We start from the raw sequence: 17,910 nt of genomic DNA, 5'->3' as shown, positions 1-17,910 counted from the left end.
AAATTTTGTCAAAATTTTATTTCTATAGAAAATTTTGTCAAAATTTTATTTCTATAGAAAATTTTGTCAAAATTTTATTTCTATAGAAAATTTTGTCAAAATTTTATTTCTATAGAAAATTTTGTCAAAATTTTATTACTGTACAAAAATTTTTCAAGATTTTATTTCTATAGAAAATTTTGTCAAAATGTTATTTCTATAAAAAATTTTGTCAAAATTTTATTGATATAGAAAATTTTGTCAACATTTTATTTCTATACAAAATTTTTTCAAAATTTTATTTCTATAGAAAATTTTGTCAAAATGTTATTTCTATAGAAAATTTTGTCGAAATTTTATTGATATAGAAAATTTTGTCAAAATGTTATTTGTTTTTTTTATTTCAGCTTAAAACCATACATTGACTAAACTACAAGAGTAGCTTAACCAACAGAGGAAAAGAATGTTTGTCAAATTTATTTGGGCAAAGCCCTATAGACTGCAAGATGGTTGGATGGACGCACGTTTCGGAATTACCACATTCCTCATCAGCATCCTCTACTTGCAGCAAAACTATCAACCAATTATCAGAATAAATTCAGGCAGTTTATTAAACCCAACAAAAACCACACTTGAACCCTCCGAAAAAAGGGTTTACATTGATAGCCGGCTTATGCCGAAATAAATTCGAAACAAACATATCTCTTTTCCTATGCCACTGTCAAATCATCGAAACGTGCGTCCATCCAACCATCTTGCAGTCTATAGGGCTTTGCCCAAATAAATTTGACAAACATTCTTTTCCTCTGTTGGTTAAGCTACTCTTGTAGTTTAGTCAATGTATGGTTTTAAGCTGAAATAAAAAAAAACAACAACAATGCTTAAAGAACAAAACCAACAATAACAAAACAAAACAAATGGAAAAAGAAGAGGAGGCACGCTCAAAATAAACCCAGCCATGTGAATTCAAATCGATGATTTGACAGTGGCATAGGAAAAGAGATATGTTTGTTTCGAATTTATTTCGGCATAAGCCGGCTATCAATGTAAACCCTTTTTTCGGAGGGTTCAAGTGTGGTTTTTGTTGGGTTTAATAAACTGCCTGAATTTATTCTGATAATTGGTTGATAGTTTTGCTGCAAGTAGAGGATGCTGATGAGGAATGTGGTAATTCCGAAACGTGCGTCCATCCAACCATCTTGCAGTCTATAGGGCTTTGCCCAAATAAATTTGACAAACATTCTTTTCCTCTGTTGGTTAAGCTACTCTTGTAGTTTAGTCAATGTATGGTTTTAAGCTGAAATAAAAAAAACAACAACAATGCTTAAAGAACAAAACCAACAATAACAAAACAAAACAAATGGAAAATGTTATTTCTATATAAAATGTTGTCAAAATGTTATTTCTATAGGAAATTTTGTCAAAATTTTATTGATATAGAAAATTTTGTTAAAATTTTATTGATATAGAAAATTTTGTCAACATTTTATTTCTATAGAAAATTTTGTCAGAATTTTATTGATATAGAAAATTTTGTTAAAATTTTATTACGATACAAAATTTTTTCAAGATTTTAATTCTATAGAAAATTTTGTCAAAATGTTATTTCTATAGAAAATGTTGTTAAAATGTTATTTCTATAGAAAATTTTGTCAAAATGTTATTTCTATAGAAAAATTTGTCAAAATTTTATTTCTATAGAAAATTTTGTCAAAATTTTATTTCTATAGAAAATTTTGTCAAAATTTTATTTCTATAGAGAATTTTGTCAAAATTTTATTTCTATAGAAAATTTTGCCGAAATTTTATTTCTATAGAAAATTTTTTCAAAATTTTATATCTATAGAAAATTTTGTCAAAATTTTATTTCTGTAGAACATTTTGTCGAAATCTTATTTCTATAGAAAATTTTGTCGAAATTGTATTTCTATAGAAATTTTGTCAAAATTTTATTTCTATAGAAAATTTTGTCAAAATTTTATTTCTATAGAAAATTTTGTCAAAATTTTATTTCTATAGAAAATTTTGTCAAAATTTTATTTCTATAGAAAATTTTGTCAAAATTTCATTTCTATAGAAAATTTGTCAAAATTTCATTTTTATAGAAAATTTTGTCAGAATTTTATTGATATAGAAAATTTTGTCAAACTGAATTATATACGTACTTAATCGGCCTTTTTTTGAGAAGACGGTGGTACGAAGTTTTTTTACCTTGCCATCGGCAAGTGTTACCGCAACCTAAGTAATTCGATTGTGGATGACAGGCTGTAGTAGAAGTTTCTACGCAATCCATGGTACGTTGTGCAAACGTCGTATATCAAAAACAACCAGCTGACACGCAACGGTACGCTTACGAGCCGTTTTTTGGATGCATAACCAGGCCTTAAGCCTGTACTAATACGTTTTTTCGCTGCAAAATGAAGGGAATTAATATGCCAGCGTTGTAAAACAAAGTATTGTAGGTACAAAGTTCTGGATCAGGCGCGCCGCCGATTTTAGTTTTTGCCAGTCGAAGCCGCCGCCGACTTTGTCGACTCATCTCGACTCAAAATTAGCCCCCAATTAATCAAAAATATTGATTTAAATCAGAAAAAATTGTAAATAATTGTTGTATTTTTTTGGCAAAATGCTTAACTTTTCACCCAAGTTGCTATAATAATGTTGCAAAAATTTAGCTCAGAAAATTTGAATGAAATGTAAATGTGATTGCAAGATTGGTTGTACAACTAATCTAATTACCATTCGGATAACATCAAATTGATTTTGTAATGGATAATTGTCCGCCGCCGAATAAAGAAATCTATATCGGCTTAGACGTCAAGCCGTCGCCGCTGGAGGCAAAAAAAAATAGTGTCAGTCGCCGCACACTGGTTCCAAATCGCTTTTTTTTTTAACTCTGCAACTTTTGAACGGATAAAGATATTAACATAATTTTTACTGTGAGTGAAAGCTGAAGCGATTTCCTCTAAGTTTGCAAATTTATGGGTCCCTAGTGGGTCCACGGGCTCAACTGTAGGCATTGAAAGTTGGTCACCTCAGGGGGTATGAAATATTGTTTTAGCTGTCAACTAAAGAAAAAAACGATTTGGAACCACTGTGCGCCGCCGACAAAAATGGTTCGGCTTAATTCTCTGTTCTGGACAAGCGTTAAAATGTATGTAAATTGTACAACAAATCAATGATATTCAATTGGTAAATATAAATTCTGTCTAAGGTATTGGTATAGGATTCGAAAAAATAAATGTTCATGTGTACGAATATTTTTTCTGGCAAGTGTACATGTCAATTCTATTATATTTACCGGTACTGTTGTATCAACTGATTTCTAACAAAGTTGACATTGCTGCAATTTACGAAATAAGCTTTACATATTTTGCATTGATGTTTTGTGTTAAAACAAAATCCACAACATTTATTTCTGCAAGTGAGGTGTACATGAGTAAATCGCTCAAAGTCCACAAAATGTTTGTGAGGCAAAATAAACTTAGCAAATATTTGCATACATATTCTTTTGTTTCGTAAAAATCTTTGCAATTTAGGTCACACTCACCACATATTTGAGACCGTATGTTAATGAGAAATAAATAAAGAAATACAAATCTTGATAAATAAAAGAATTTTAAACTTCTTTCAGAAGTCTTTATTTAAAATATTAGTCATCATATGAAAAGATTCGTATTGTATAGAATTGGTTTTTTTTTGAATTTTGAGATTTATTTCCTACAATCAAAAAATTCCACATTCACGAATGATAAAAACCATGTGGTCATACCAAAACTGAATTTTCTTAGATTTCAAAATACTAACTTACCTCTGTAGGCTCAAAGTGATTCCTTTTGTCAATATACGAGTAATGAAACTCTTACTACTCTCAGCATTACCAAAGTCTTAAAAATAATGGATTACCATTCCCAACAAGTGTCGGTTACCAGTTGGTAACCGGTTGGCTGATAAGTCCCCGGTCTAACAAGGAAAAAGCACATTTTTTTGTCAAAATTCGTTTTTATTATTCAACACAGTTCCCTTCAAGAGCGATACAACGATTATAACGACCTTCCAATTTTTTGATACCATTTTGGTAGTACTCCTTCGGTTTTGCCTCAAAATAGGCCTCAATTTCGGCAATCACCTCTTCATTGCAGCCAATTTTTTTCCCTGCGAGCATCCTTTTGAGGCCTGAAAACAAGAAAAAGTCGCTGGGGGCCAGATCTGGAGAATACGGTGGGTGGGGAAGCAATTCGAAACCCAATTCATGAATTTTTGCCATCGTTCTCAATGACTTGTGGCACGGTGCGTTGTCTTGGTGGAACAACACTTTTTTCTTCTTCATATGGGGCCGTTTTGCCGCGATTTCGATCTTCAAACGCTCCAATAACGCCATATAATAGTCACTGTTGATGTTTTTTCCCTTCTCAAGATAATCGATAAAAATTATTCCATGCGCATCCCAACAAACAGAGGCCATTACTTTGCCAGCGGACTTTTGAGTCTTTCCACGCTTCGGTGACGGTTCACCGGTCGCTGTCCACTCAGCCGACTGTCGATTGGACTCAGGAGTGTAGTGATGGAGCCATGTTTCATCCATTGTCACATATCGACGGAAAAACTCGGGTGTAAAGGGTGATACGGTCAAAATTTGGTCAAGGGAAAACGCGTGTAAATCGGTGAAATCGTTTATTTAAAAAATCAAATTAAATTTCTTTTTCAAGTTCAATTAGTATAAAATTCAGGAAAAATATTCAGTTAGGCTTTCGCTTTTCCAAATCCGAATTGCCGGGCCTCACGCTTGACACCTGCCATCAGATTTTGTACAGCCACCTTGTCCACCTTCTTCGCCGCAGAAAGCCAGCTTGCCTTGAACTTCTGCTCGTCCTTAGCAGTTTTTTGGTCTTCTTTAGGTTCCGCTTGACAATAACCCATATTTCTCAATTGGGCGGAGCTCTGGCGTGTTGGGAGGGTTCTTGTCCTTGGGAACCACCTGCACGTTGTTGGCGGCGTACCACTCCATGGCCTTTTTACCGTAATGGCAAGATGCCAAATCCGGCCAAAACAGTACGGAACAACCCTGTTTCTTCAGGAAAGGCAGCATACGTTTATTCAAACACTCTTTCACGTAAATTTCTTGGTTGACAGTCCCGGAAGCTATGAAAATGCTGCTTTTCAAGCCACAGGTACAGATGGCTTGCCAAACCAGATATTTCTTTGCGAACTTTGACAGTTTTATGTGCTTGAAAATATCTGCTACTTTTCCCCTTCCTTTTGCCGTATAAAACTCCTGTCCCGGAAGCCGCTTGTAGTCGGCTTTGACGTAGGTTTCGTCGTCCATTACCACGCAGTCAAACTTCGTCAGCATCGTCGTGTACAGCCTCCGGGATCGCGCTTTGGCCGTCGTATTTTGTTTATCATCGCGATTTGGAGTCACTACCTTCTTGTAAGTCGATAGTCCGGCTAGTTTTTTTGCTCGATGCACGGTTGTAGCTTATTTGCGGCATGTCGGAGGGAGAGGTTAGGGTTTCGCTTGAAACTACCGGCAACTCTCTTTGTCGTCTCAGCGGCTTCCGGTTTTCGATTTCCCCCCGATCCAGACTTCCTGGCTGTCGACAAACGTTCCCCAAACACTTTAATTACATTTGTAACGGTTGATTTGGCAACTTTTAGCGATTTTGCCAGCTTTGCGTGCGAGTAGCTCGGATGCGCGAGCAAAATTTTGATACGCTGTTCTTCTTGCTTGGACGGAATTTTGACAACTGAAGAGTGAATTTCAAAATCAAAATAGGAGCAACATTCTACACACACACCTTCAAAATGAGGGGTGTTCAGGTTTTTTAAATGCAAAATTGAAAGAAATACGTCAAGTTTATATCGACCAAATTTTGACCGTATCACCCTTTATTACGAGTTAACAGCTGTAAACACCGCTCAGAATCATCAACACGTTGTTGTTTTTGGTCAAATGTGAGCTCGCGCGGCATCCATTTTGCACAGAGCTTCCGCATATCCAAATATTGATGAATGATATGACCAACACGTTCCTTTGATATTTTTAAGGAATCTGCTATCTCGATCAACTTTATTTTACGGTCATTCAAAATCATTTTGTGGATTTTTTTGATGTTTTCGTCGGTAACCACATCTTTCGGGCGTCCACTGCATTCACCGTCCTATGTGCTCGTTTCACCACGCTTGAATTTTGCATACCAATCAATTATTGTTGATTTCCCTGACGCAGAGTCCGGAAACTCATTATCAAACCATGTTTTTGCTTCCACCGTATTTTTCCCTTCAGAAAACAGTATTTTGTCAAAACACGAAATTCCTTTTTTTCCATTTTTTTTTCACAATAACAAAAGTTGCTTCACAAAAGACGCTCTATCTCACAAACTAATTGGCTTACAGACGTCAAATTTTGACACGAATCATTTGAAGGTTGGTACTACACTGTTAGAAAAATATGATCCGATATAAACAAAATGTGTTTCGGGCACAATTTTTAAACACAATATATTTAAGTGCAAACATGTAATGCTCCTAAACTAACACTAAATGTTTGGGACACATATGTTAATATGTTAGAATATATTATGTTTGGGGCATGAATGTTTCATAAAAATAATAAAGGGTGATTTGTTAAGAGCTTGATAACTTTAAAAAAAAAAAACGCATAAAATTTGCAAAATCTCATCGGTTCTTTATTTGAAACGTTAGATTGGTCCATGACATTTACTTTTTGAAGATAATTTCATTTAAATGTTGACCGCGGCTGCGTCTTAGGTGGTCCATTCGGAAAGTCCAATTTTGGGCAACTTTTTCGAGCATTTCGGCCGGAATAGCCCGAATTTCTTCGGAAATGTTGTCTTCCAAAGCTGGAATAGTTGCTGTTTTATTTCTGTAGACTTTAGACTTGACGTAGCCCCACAAAAAATAGTCTAAAGGCGTCAAATCGCATGATCTTGGTGGCCAACTTACCGGTCCATTTCTTGAGATGAATTGTTCTCCGAAGTTTTCCCTCAAAATGGCCATAGAATCGCGAGCTGTGTGGCATGTAGCGCCATCTTGTTGAAACCACATGTCAACCAAGTTCAGTTCTTCCATTTTTGGCAACAAAAAGTTTGTTAGCATCGAACGATAGCGATCGCCATTCACCGTAACGTTGCGTCCAACAGCATCTTTGAAAAAATACGGTCCAATGATTCCACCAGCGTACAAACCACACCAAACAGTGCATTTTTCGGGATGCATGGGCAGTTCTTGAACGGCTTCTGGTTGCTCTTCACTCCAAATGCGGCAATTTTGCTTATTTACGTATCCATTCAACCAGAAATGAGCCTCATCGCTGAACAAAATTTGTCGATAAAAAAGCGGATTTTCTGCCAACTTTTCTAGGGCCCATTCACTGAAAATTCGACGTTGTGGCAGATCGTTCGGCTTCAGTTCTTGCACGAGCTGTATTTTATACGGTTTTACACCAAGATCTTTGCGTAAAATCTTCCATGTGGTCGAATAACACAAACCCAATTGCTGCGAACGGCGACGAATCGACATTTCACGGTCTTCAGCAACACTCTCAGAAACAGACGCAATATTCTCTTCTGTACGCACTGTACGCATTCGTGTGGTTGGTTTAATGTCCAATAAAGTAAACTGAGTGCGAAACTTGGTCACAATCGCATTAATTGTTTGCTCACTTGGTCGATTATGTAGACCATAAATCGGACGTAAAGCGCGAAACACATTTCGAACCGAACACTGATTTTGGTAATAAAATTCAATGATTTGCAAGCGTTGCTCGTTAGTAAGTCTATTCATGATGAAATGTCAAAGCATACTGAGCATCTTTCTCTTTGACACCATGTCTGAAATCCCACGTGATCTGTCAAATACTAATGCATGAAAATCCTAACCTCAAAAGAATCACCCTTTATGTGTGAATGTAAACATATATAAATTAACAAATTTCGAGTAAACATATATATGTTGTGATATTTTATTCAGAGAGCGACAGAAAGAGAGTATAGAGAAAGAAATAGAGATGGAAACCGGGAGGGTTGACGAAAGCGAGAGAATGAAAAGAGAACAATTTCTGTGAAACCGCTTGTATGTTGTTTTGGAAAACTGTTTTATGATAAGGCCAAAAATTTGATATGTTTAAGTCTAAATATTATTTAATTTGAATATTAGAATGAGTATTGGGAGTAAAGAAAATAAACATTCGCAACCAAGAGAATAGACATTTGAAAAAAAAGGATGTGTTTTCCCCGTGAGATCAGCATTTAAAATTAAACAATATTTGATTAAAAAATTAATTGATTTAATTTGAAAATTTCAATTAATTTTTTCATTGATTAAATTAAAAATTTAATTGATGTTGATTGCAAAACTCAATTAATTTTTTGAATTAAAATGGTAACTATTTTCAATTACTTTCTAATCTGACTTTGTGTTTTACTTTGATAAAAAATATATATTTTGAAATAATTTTCTATTTAAAAACATTCATCACTTTTTTTACTGACTTAGTCTTCCGAGTTTGATTAAAATGTTAATTGAATCAATTTCAATCATTTACTTAATTAACTTAAGGTTTCTATCTTGATTAAAAAGTTATTTGTATCAATTAAATTATTAATTGCAAACAATTTCAACTTCAATCAACTTTTTAATTGGAAATATTTTGGTGATTTTTTTTTGTGTATGGGTATTCTTGGTTCGTTAGAAGAAATCGGAACGTACGAGGAGTAAGTCAAAATATTCAGGCAAAGGAAATAAAAAAACGGTAGAAAATATACAAAAATTACAAAGGGATCTTCATAATAATAACGAAAGGGCCCTATACTCTTTTTAGAGTTGGGACAGTAAAATGAAAAAAGAAGGAAATAGTGAAAAATTAAACAGTAAAATGTATAAAAACAAAGCTTAGTTCCTCTTTATTAATAAGTAGTCTAAGAGGAGTTGACGGACACCTTCAAATATAAAAGCCGACATTAAGTTCGAGTTTTGCAGATAAAACAATTGAAAAAGAATTATTAAAGAAAAGTTAAAGTCAAAATGGGGTAATTTTAGAGCGATAATGCCAACTTAATACCGTCCTTAATGGTCAAAATGAAATTAAGTACAAAACCCGATATGTTTTAAATGCATTTAAAATGGTGTTAAATGCTGGTAAAAAACTGTTCACGCCTAAATAAATGTATGTGTATATTATAAAATTATTTATGTATGTTTATACTCGACTCCACATTCTTCTTTTGTTAGTACTTTTAAATTCCTTCCAAAATTTCATACTTTTATGCCAAAAACAGTTTTTTTTTGTTACAAAATTATTATTTTTGCAATAAAAAATTATATTTTATCCAAAAGCTCAGTCCATTTCGTTTATATCATGCCCTGTTTCTGACTGTAAATCTTTAGTAACCCACATTTCGAAGTTTCATTACAAAAATTTTGTATAAATGTGTAAATAAAAAAATAAAAAATTGGTGTTCGGTCGGAGCAGGGATTGAACCCACGACCCTTTGCATGCAAGGCAGACATGCTAACCACTGCTCCACGTGGCCAAAAAATTTATGTTTCTGTTAAATAATGTTATGTTTGCATGGGCTCGTGGGCGCTGCAAACTATGGTATATAAATGTAACTTATAACGATAATTGTCTACTGGTGACTATAACAGCTACGTAGCCCAGTGGATAGTGTGTTGGCTTACAAACTGTATGGTCCTCGGTTCGATTCTCCGTCCAGGCGAAAGGTAAAATTTATAAAATTGAATAATTTCTTCAACAATATTTGTATTACAGAAAAAGGTGCCAAGAACTAAAAAATTTCGTGGACGTGAAAATTATGTGAGGGAATGAACACAATCTTCTTTGGGGTGAAAATTCTTCTAAGCATATGGTATTTTTGGGCACCAAATGCTTCCAAACATATAGTATGTTCACATAAAACAAACATAATAATGTTTCGGCAATATCCAATAATATATGTGCTTCCTGCAAAATATGTTTGGAACATATGTTAGAGAAGCGATTTTTTTTGAGGGTGTATATAAAAATAATATGCATTTAATACTAGCGACGCCATCAGATCTGGGACTTATCAGATCGGGGACTTATCAGCCAATCTGTTATCTTCGGGTACGGGTTCGAATCTTGCCGAGACCATCAAGTACACAAAACCTAAATTTATCAAAGTCCTTCTTAAATGATATATACGGCTCGCAATTAATAGCAAAATAATTAAACACATAATCTTAGGAACTGGGTAGGCATTTTTCAGTGTAAATATTTATATTATCTCAATTATTTCCTATTTATGAATGAATACCAGTAGAAAAATGCTCTTTGCAATAAACACTCAGTACATATAAATATTACAATTAGATGTAGGTCATTGGCATCCAAAAAAAAAAAACAAAAACAATTTACGAGCAAACATTAAAACATTAAAATATTTCTAATATCAACACTTATATTCGGTCATACACCGGCAACAATATTCGGTTTGATTGTTTAATGGTATTTCCAATCAACAGTTCGTCACAACAAATTCCCCACTACTAAAAATGTCAATTGTTTATATCTCGGAAAACCGCCAAATCGAACACTGCCATTTATTTCCTAAATAAACCAAAAGTGACGTAATTGTATGACCAATCGGTCAATTTTTTTTTGTTTCAGCGTCAAGCCAATGACCTTTTACGCACTCGAATCAGTCACCGCTCATGCTGCCATGTGAGCGTGGTAAATTCTTAATTATACCTGACACATACGCTGAATACATGTTTGTGCTGTTTTTGTTTTTGTTTGTACACAACATTCGAATATGTTTACGTTCATAACTTTACGACGTTAGCTATGGTATTTATATTGTCATTATCGATACAAATAGATGGGATCTCTAACAAAAAGTATCATTGTATTTAGGTATGTGTGTGGGTGTGTGCGTGTGCTTGCTATTGTAACTTACATGTCAATGTAACTTTTTGGGCTATCATGTTTGAAGGGATTGAATATAAAGAACTTAGCAAACATTAACAGAGGAGCCTCTATAGTAATGACATCAAAGCTTTAGAAAATGAAGTGTAAAATTGAATGCAGAAACCTTCAAATCTTAAGTAAATTTTTATTTATTATATACCCAGAAGAAATGGCTTCGAAATAAGCCCCCAAGAATTAAGACACCAAAATGGAAATGAAATAAAGCCCAAAACCCATTATATTAAAACAAGTATATACGGCCGTGAGTTCGGCCAGGCCGAAGCTTATGTACCCTCCACCATGGATTGCGTAGAAACTTCTACTGAAGACTGTCATCCACAATCGAATTACTTGGGTTGCGGTAACACTTGCCGATGGCATGGTATCTTAAAACTTCCTAACACCGTAATATATACCACATAGTCCATACGTGGTATCTATTAAACTAAAAAAGGCTGATTAAATACCTATATAATTAAGTTTAAAGTTTCTATAGAAATAAAATTTTGACAACATTTTCTATAGAAGTAAAATTTGGAAAAAAATTTTCTATAGAAATAAAATTTGGAAAAAATTTTCTATAGAAATAAAATTTTCACAAAATTTTTTATAGAAATAAAATTTTGACAAAATTTTCTATAGAAATAAAATTTTGACAAAATTTTCTATAGAATTAACATTTTGACAAAATTTTCTATGGAAATAAAATTTTAACAAAATTTTCTATAGAAATAAAATTTTGACAAAAAAAATTTTATAGAAATAAAATTTTGACAAAAAAAATTTTATAGAAATAAAATTTTGACAAAATTTTCTATAGAATTAACATTTTGACAATGTTTTCTATAAAAATAAAATTTTGGTAGATTATTTTTGGCTCGAGTGGCAACCATGAAAATGAACCGATACGGACTAATTTTTGTGTGTTTGGGGATCGGCTATATATAACTATAGACCGATATGGACCAATTTTGCCATGGATATTAGCGGCCTTATAAAGGGTGATTTGTTAAGAGCTTGATAATTTTTTTTTTTTAAAAACGCATAAAATTTGCAAAATCTCATCGGTTCTTTATTTGAAACGTTAGATTGGTCCATGACATTTACTTTTTGAAGATAATTTCATTTAAATGTTGACCGCGGCTGCGTCTTAGGTGGTCCATTCGGAAAGTCCAATTTTGGGCAACTTTTTCGAGCATTTCGGCCGGAATAGCCCGAATTTCTTCGGAAATGTTGTCTTCCAAAGCTGGAATAGTTGCTGGCTTATTTCTGTAGACTTTAGACTTGACGTAGCCCCACAAAAAATAGTCTAAAGGCGTCAAATCGCATGATCTTGGTGGCCAACTTACCGGTCCATTTCTTGAGATGAATTGTTCTCCGAAGTTTTCCCTCAAAATGGCCATAGAATCGCGAGCTGTGTGGCATGTAGCGCCATCTTGTTGAAACCACATGTCAACCAAGTTCAGTTCTTCCATTTTTGGCAACAAAAAGTTTGTTAGCATCGAACGATAGCGATCGCCATTCACCGTAACGTTGCGTCCAACAGCATCTTTGAAAAAATACGGTCCAATGATTCCACCAGCGTACAAACCACACCAAACAGTGCATTTTTCGGGATGCATGGGCAGTTCTTGAACGGCTTCTGGTTGCTCTTCACTCCAAATGCGGCAATTTTGCTTATTTACGTAGCCATTCAACCAGAAATGAGCCTCATCGCTGAACAAAATTTGTCGATAAAAAAGCGGATTTTCTGCCAACTTTTCTAGGGCCCATTCACTGAAAATTCGACGTTGTGGCAGATCGTAAGTCTATTCATGATGAAATGTCAAAGCATACTGAGCATCTTTCTCTTTGACACCATGTCTGAAATCCCACGTGATCTGTCAAATACTAATGCATGAAAATCCTAACCTCAAAAGAATCACCCTTTACTAACACCACGTTGCAAATTTCAACCGGATCGGATGAATTTTGCTCCTCTAAGAGGCTCCGGAAATCAAATCTGGGGAACGGTTTATATGGGGCTATTTATAATTATGGACCGATATGGACCAATTCTTGCGTGTTTGTTAGAGACCACATTCTAACACCATGTTCCAAATTTCAACCGGATCGGATGAATTTTGCTCCTCCAAGAGGCTCCGGAGGACAAATCTGGGAATCGATTTATATGGGGGCTATATATAATTATGGACCGATGTGGACCAATTTTTGCATGGTTATTAGAGAACATATACCAATACCATGTACCAAATTTCAGCCGGATCGGATGAAATTTGCTTCTCTTAGAGGCTCCGCAAGCCAAATCGGTGGATCGGTTTATATGGGGGCTATATATAATTATGGACCGATGTGGACCAATTTTTGCATGGTTGTTAGAGACCATATACTAACACCATGTACCAAATTTCAGCCGGATCGAATGAAATTTGCTTCCCTTAGAGTATCCGGAAGCCAAATCGAGGGATCGGTTTATATGGGGGCTATATGTAATTATGGACCGATGTGGACCAATTTTTGCATGGTTGTTAGAGACCATATACTAACCCCAAGTACAAAATTTCAGCCGGATCGGATGAAATTTGCTTCTCTTAGAGCAATCGCAAGCCAAATTTGGGGGTCCGTTTATATGGGGGCTATATATAATAATTCATCCGATCCGGTTGAAACTTGGTACATGGTGTTAGTATATGGTCTCTAACTTCCATGCGAAAATTGGTCCATATCGGTCCATAATTAGGGTAGGTTAGGTTAGGTGGCAGCCCGATGTATCAGGTTCACTTAGACTATTCAGTCCATTGTGATACCACATTGGTGAACTTCTCTCTCATCACTGAGTACTGCGCGATTCCCTGTTAAGCTCAATGACAAGGGACCTCCTTTTTATAGCCGAGTCCGAAGGGCGTTCCACATTGCAGTGAAACCACTTTGAAACCCCCGGAAATGTCACCAGCATTACTGAGGTGGGATAACCCACCGCTGAAACACTTTTTGGTGTTCGGTCGAAGCAGGAATCGAACCCACGGCCTTGTGTATGCAAGGCGGGCATGCTAACCATTGCCAAAATATAAAACCCCAAAAAAATCTTGTGTTTATTTTCAGCAAAAAATAAGGTTTTCTTTCATAATGGAATAACTCCCTAAACTTTATTGTGTAACAACGGCGGTATTAAAATGGGCCCCAGGAAAACAAGTCCCAGGCCCAAAATAAAATAGGGCCATAAATGTAGGGCGATGCTTCACAATGAATATAAGCCCCAACAAAATGAAGCTGAAGCATGAAAATCGACCCCAAAATAAAATTAGTGCTAGTTTTCACTTTTGATCGTGACCGTGTGAAAATTAACCCTAAGTGTTGGGAAAAATAAAAGTTTTAAGAAAAAAGTAAAGTAAGCGTTACTGAGTACAAATCTCTTGGGAATCACGTGAACCCTCTTTGGACTTTGTCCATAGAAGAAAGACTTAGGCCCCGGTGGAAGAACGGATTCGAAATAATGTTATATCCTCGACAGCGAAAATACACCCCATTTCAAAACAAATCTCAATTTTAAAAGGGAAATTGGGTTTCAATGTCATTTGAAATATTGGGGGTTTATTTTCATAATGCAAAAAGGGCCCAAAAATAAAATGAAACTGGTACCCAACATAACATAAAAAATTGGTGTTATGTTTTTCCACATAATTTTTTGGGGTCCTACTCCACTCCAGATTTTGGGGCCTAGTAAAATAGTTAGGTAGTTTTAACAAAATCATATAAAGCTCCAAAATTTTTTAGGTTTACTCTCATAACGAAATAACACCCTAAACTTTATTGTGAAATAACACCCAGAAAACTGAAGCAATACTCCAAATATCTCTGTTTTTATACTCTCCACCATAGGATGGGGGTATATTAACTTTGTCATTCCGTTTGTAACACATCGAAATATTGCTCTAAGACCCCATAAAGTATATATGTTCTGGGTCGTGGTGAAATTCTGAGTCGATCTGAGCATGTCCGTCCGTCCGTCTGTTGAAATCACGCTAACTTCCGAACGAAACAAGCTATCGACTTGAAACTTGGCACAAGTACGTGTTATAGATGTAGGTTGGATGGTATTGGAAATGGGCCATATCGGTCCACTTTTACGTATAGCACCCATATAAACGGACCCCCAAATTTAGCTTGCGATTGCTCTAAGAGAAGCAAATTTTATCCGATCTGGCTGAAATTTGGAACATGGTGTTAGTATATGGTCTCTAACAACCATGGACAAATTGGTCCATATCGGTCCATAATTACATATAGCCCCCATATAAACCGATCCCCCGATTTGGCTTGCGGAGCCTCTAAGAGAACCAAATTTCATCCGATCCGGCTGAAATTTGGTACATGGTGTTAGTATATGGTCTCTAACAACCATGCAAAAATTGGTCCACATCGGTCCATAATTATATATAGCCCCCATATAAACCGATCCACCGATTTGGCTTGCGGAGCCTCTAAGAGAAGCAAATTTCATCCGATCCGGCTGAAATTTGGTACATGGTATTGGTATATGTTCTCTAATAACCATGCAAAAATTGGTCCACATCGGTCCATAATTATATATAGCCCCCATATAAATCGATTCCCAGATTTGTCCTCCGGAGCCTCTTGGAGGAGCAAAATTCATCCGATCCGGTTGAAATTTGGAACATGGTGTTAGAATGTGGTCTCTAACAAACACGCAAGAATTGGTCCATATCGGTCCATAATTATATATAGCCCCATATAAACCGTTCCCCAGATTTGATTTCCGGAGCCTCTTAGAGGAGCAAAATTCATCCGATCCGGTTGAAATTTGCAACGTGGTGTTAGTAAAGGGTGATTCTTTTGAGGTTAGGATTTTCATGCATTAGTATTTGACAGATCACGTGGGATTTCAGACATGGTGTCAAAGAGAAAGATGCTCAGTATGCTTTGACATTTCATCATGAATAGACTTACGATCTGCCACAACGTCGAATTTTCAGTGAATGGGCCCTAGAAAAGTTGGCAGAAAATCCGCTTTTTTATCGACAAATTTTGTTCAGCGATGAGGCTCATTTCTGGTTGAATGGCTACGTAAATAAGCAAAATTGCCGCATTTGGAGTGAAGAGCAACCAGAAGCCGTTCAAGAACTGCCCATGCATCCCGAAAAATGCACTGTTTGGTGTGGTTTGTACGCTGGTGGAATCATTGGACCGTATTTTTTCAAAGATGCTGTTGGACGCAACGTTACGGTGAATGGCGATCGCTATCGTTCGATGCTAACAAACTTTTTGTTGCCAAAAATGGAAGAACTGAACTTGGTTGACATGTGGTTTCAACAAGATGGCGCTACATGCCACACAGCTCGCGATTCTATGGCCATTTTGAGGGAAAACTTCGGAGAACAATTCATCTCAAGAAATGGACCGGTAAGTTGGCCACCAAGATCATGCGATTTGACGCCTTTAGACTATTTTTTGTGGGGCTACGTCAAGTCTAAAGTCTACAGAAATAAGCCAGCAACTATTCCAGCTTTGGAAGACAACATTTCCGAAGAAATTCGGGCTATTCCGGCCGAAATGCTCGAAAAAGTTGCCCAAAATTGGACTTTCCGAATGGACCACCTAAGACGCAGCCGCGGTCAACATTTAAATGAAATTATCTTCAAAAAGTAAATGTCATGGACCAATCTAACGTTTCAAATAAAGAACCGATGAGATTTTGCAAATTTTATGCGTTTTTTTAAAAAAAAAAGTTATCAAGCTCTTAACAAATCACCCTTTACATATGATCTTAAACTAACTTTAAAGATTTTACTATAGTGGCCTATGATAAATTTTTTAACTACACAAAAACAACAGCAAGCTCAAACTATGGACCATAGACCAACACACATTCTAAAACGCCTATTGTCAAGGTCACATGCATTCATTATTCATGGTATTTTGATTAAAAGATGATGGTTTCCAATAATTTATGATATATTTTCTAAGAAATAAATCTTCGTTTATTGATTGAAAACACGTAAATGAAACTCAATTTTTATCTTTATTTTTTTTTTTTACAGCCTTTCCCACAAAAATGCCCAACAATGATGTGGTGTAAAAGATGAAGAATATTGCTGTACTAAAAAATACAAACAACATCAATATGATGAGAACAACAATCGTGAAATCTAGATATTCTTTTATTGTATATAGTAGATGAATGTTATATACGCTGCCGATCGACGACTATTGTTTTTTATATATATAGGATACACAAACACACATATAGATAGACAAAGCCAACATAAGGAAAATAAAATCAAAAGAACTCACGAAACTCACATAGCAGCAAATTTACAAGCTTTGCAATTAGTACCTAACACTGATTAAAACAAAACAAAAAAAAACAAAAAAATCCAGCCAACTGAGTTCAGATATTTGTTGTGATAAAAGCCATTAAAGTGCTATCTACCTACATACATAAGTATATTTATATACCTAGTTCATATTTTATACAAATTATAAGAAGCTCTCCACGATAAACAATGACGGTAACCTACACTGCTGAAGTTGCTACATGCCGTGGATTTGGTTGTTTTCTCAAATTACTGCTCAGGTGAGTAACACCATACGTATGTGTGTTAATTTTAATTAGAAAATAGTCTCTCACTCTCTCGCTCTCCCTTGATATAAGATACTCAATGTTTTGATTAACTGATATCTGTCAGTTATCTCTCCAGAGTGATCATAAAGGGGGGTTTACATTAGTGTAGGTGTAAAAAGCGTTATGTGTTATGATTAAGGGAGAAGTTTCATGCAACTATTGCATGTGATTTTTTCTTTTTTTTCTCAAAATGATAACCCCCCTGACAACGTTTATTTTCATCCTACATTCTGTGGTGACATGGCAAGTTGTTCATGCCATTTTTTGTTTCGCTAATAACCTATGTTTAATAAATGTTTCGACAAGTGGGGGTTTA

At 35.3% G+C, this 17,910-nt stretch overlaps 1 protein-coding gene across 6 annotated transcripts in view; it reads left to right on the top strand.

Annotated features, from left to right (window-relative positions):
* Best1 (bestrophin 1) overlaps positions 1–17,910 on the top strand; it is a 98,276-nt gene that overhangs the window by 10,310 nt on the left and 70,056 nt on the right. For all 6 annotated transcript variants that reach the window (XM_075314013.1, XM_075313983.1, XM_075313979.1 and 3 more), the window contains exon 2: positions 17,011–17,546. In XM_075314013.1, the coding sequence (XP_075170128.1) occupies positions 17,476–17,546 (71 nt within the window). In that variant the 5' untranslated portion in view covers positions 17,011–17,475. The remainder of the gene's footprint in view (positions 1–17,010; positions 17,547–17,910) is intronic.

This window comes from Haematobia irritans, chromosome 1 (genome assembly GCF_050003625.1).
Source record: "Haematobia irritans isolate KBUSLIRL chromosome 1, ASM5000362v1, whole genome shotgun sequence".
In the NCBI taxonomy this organism is placed as follows: Eukaryota; Metazoa; Arthropoda; class Insecta; order Diptera; family Muscidae; genus Haematobia; species Haematobia irritans.
The sequence above is the reverse complement of the archived record's forward strand: the minus strand, read 5'-3'. Positions and strand labels throughout refer to the sequence as shown.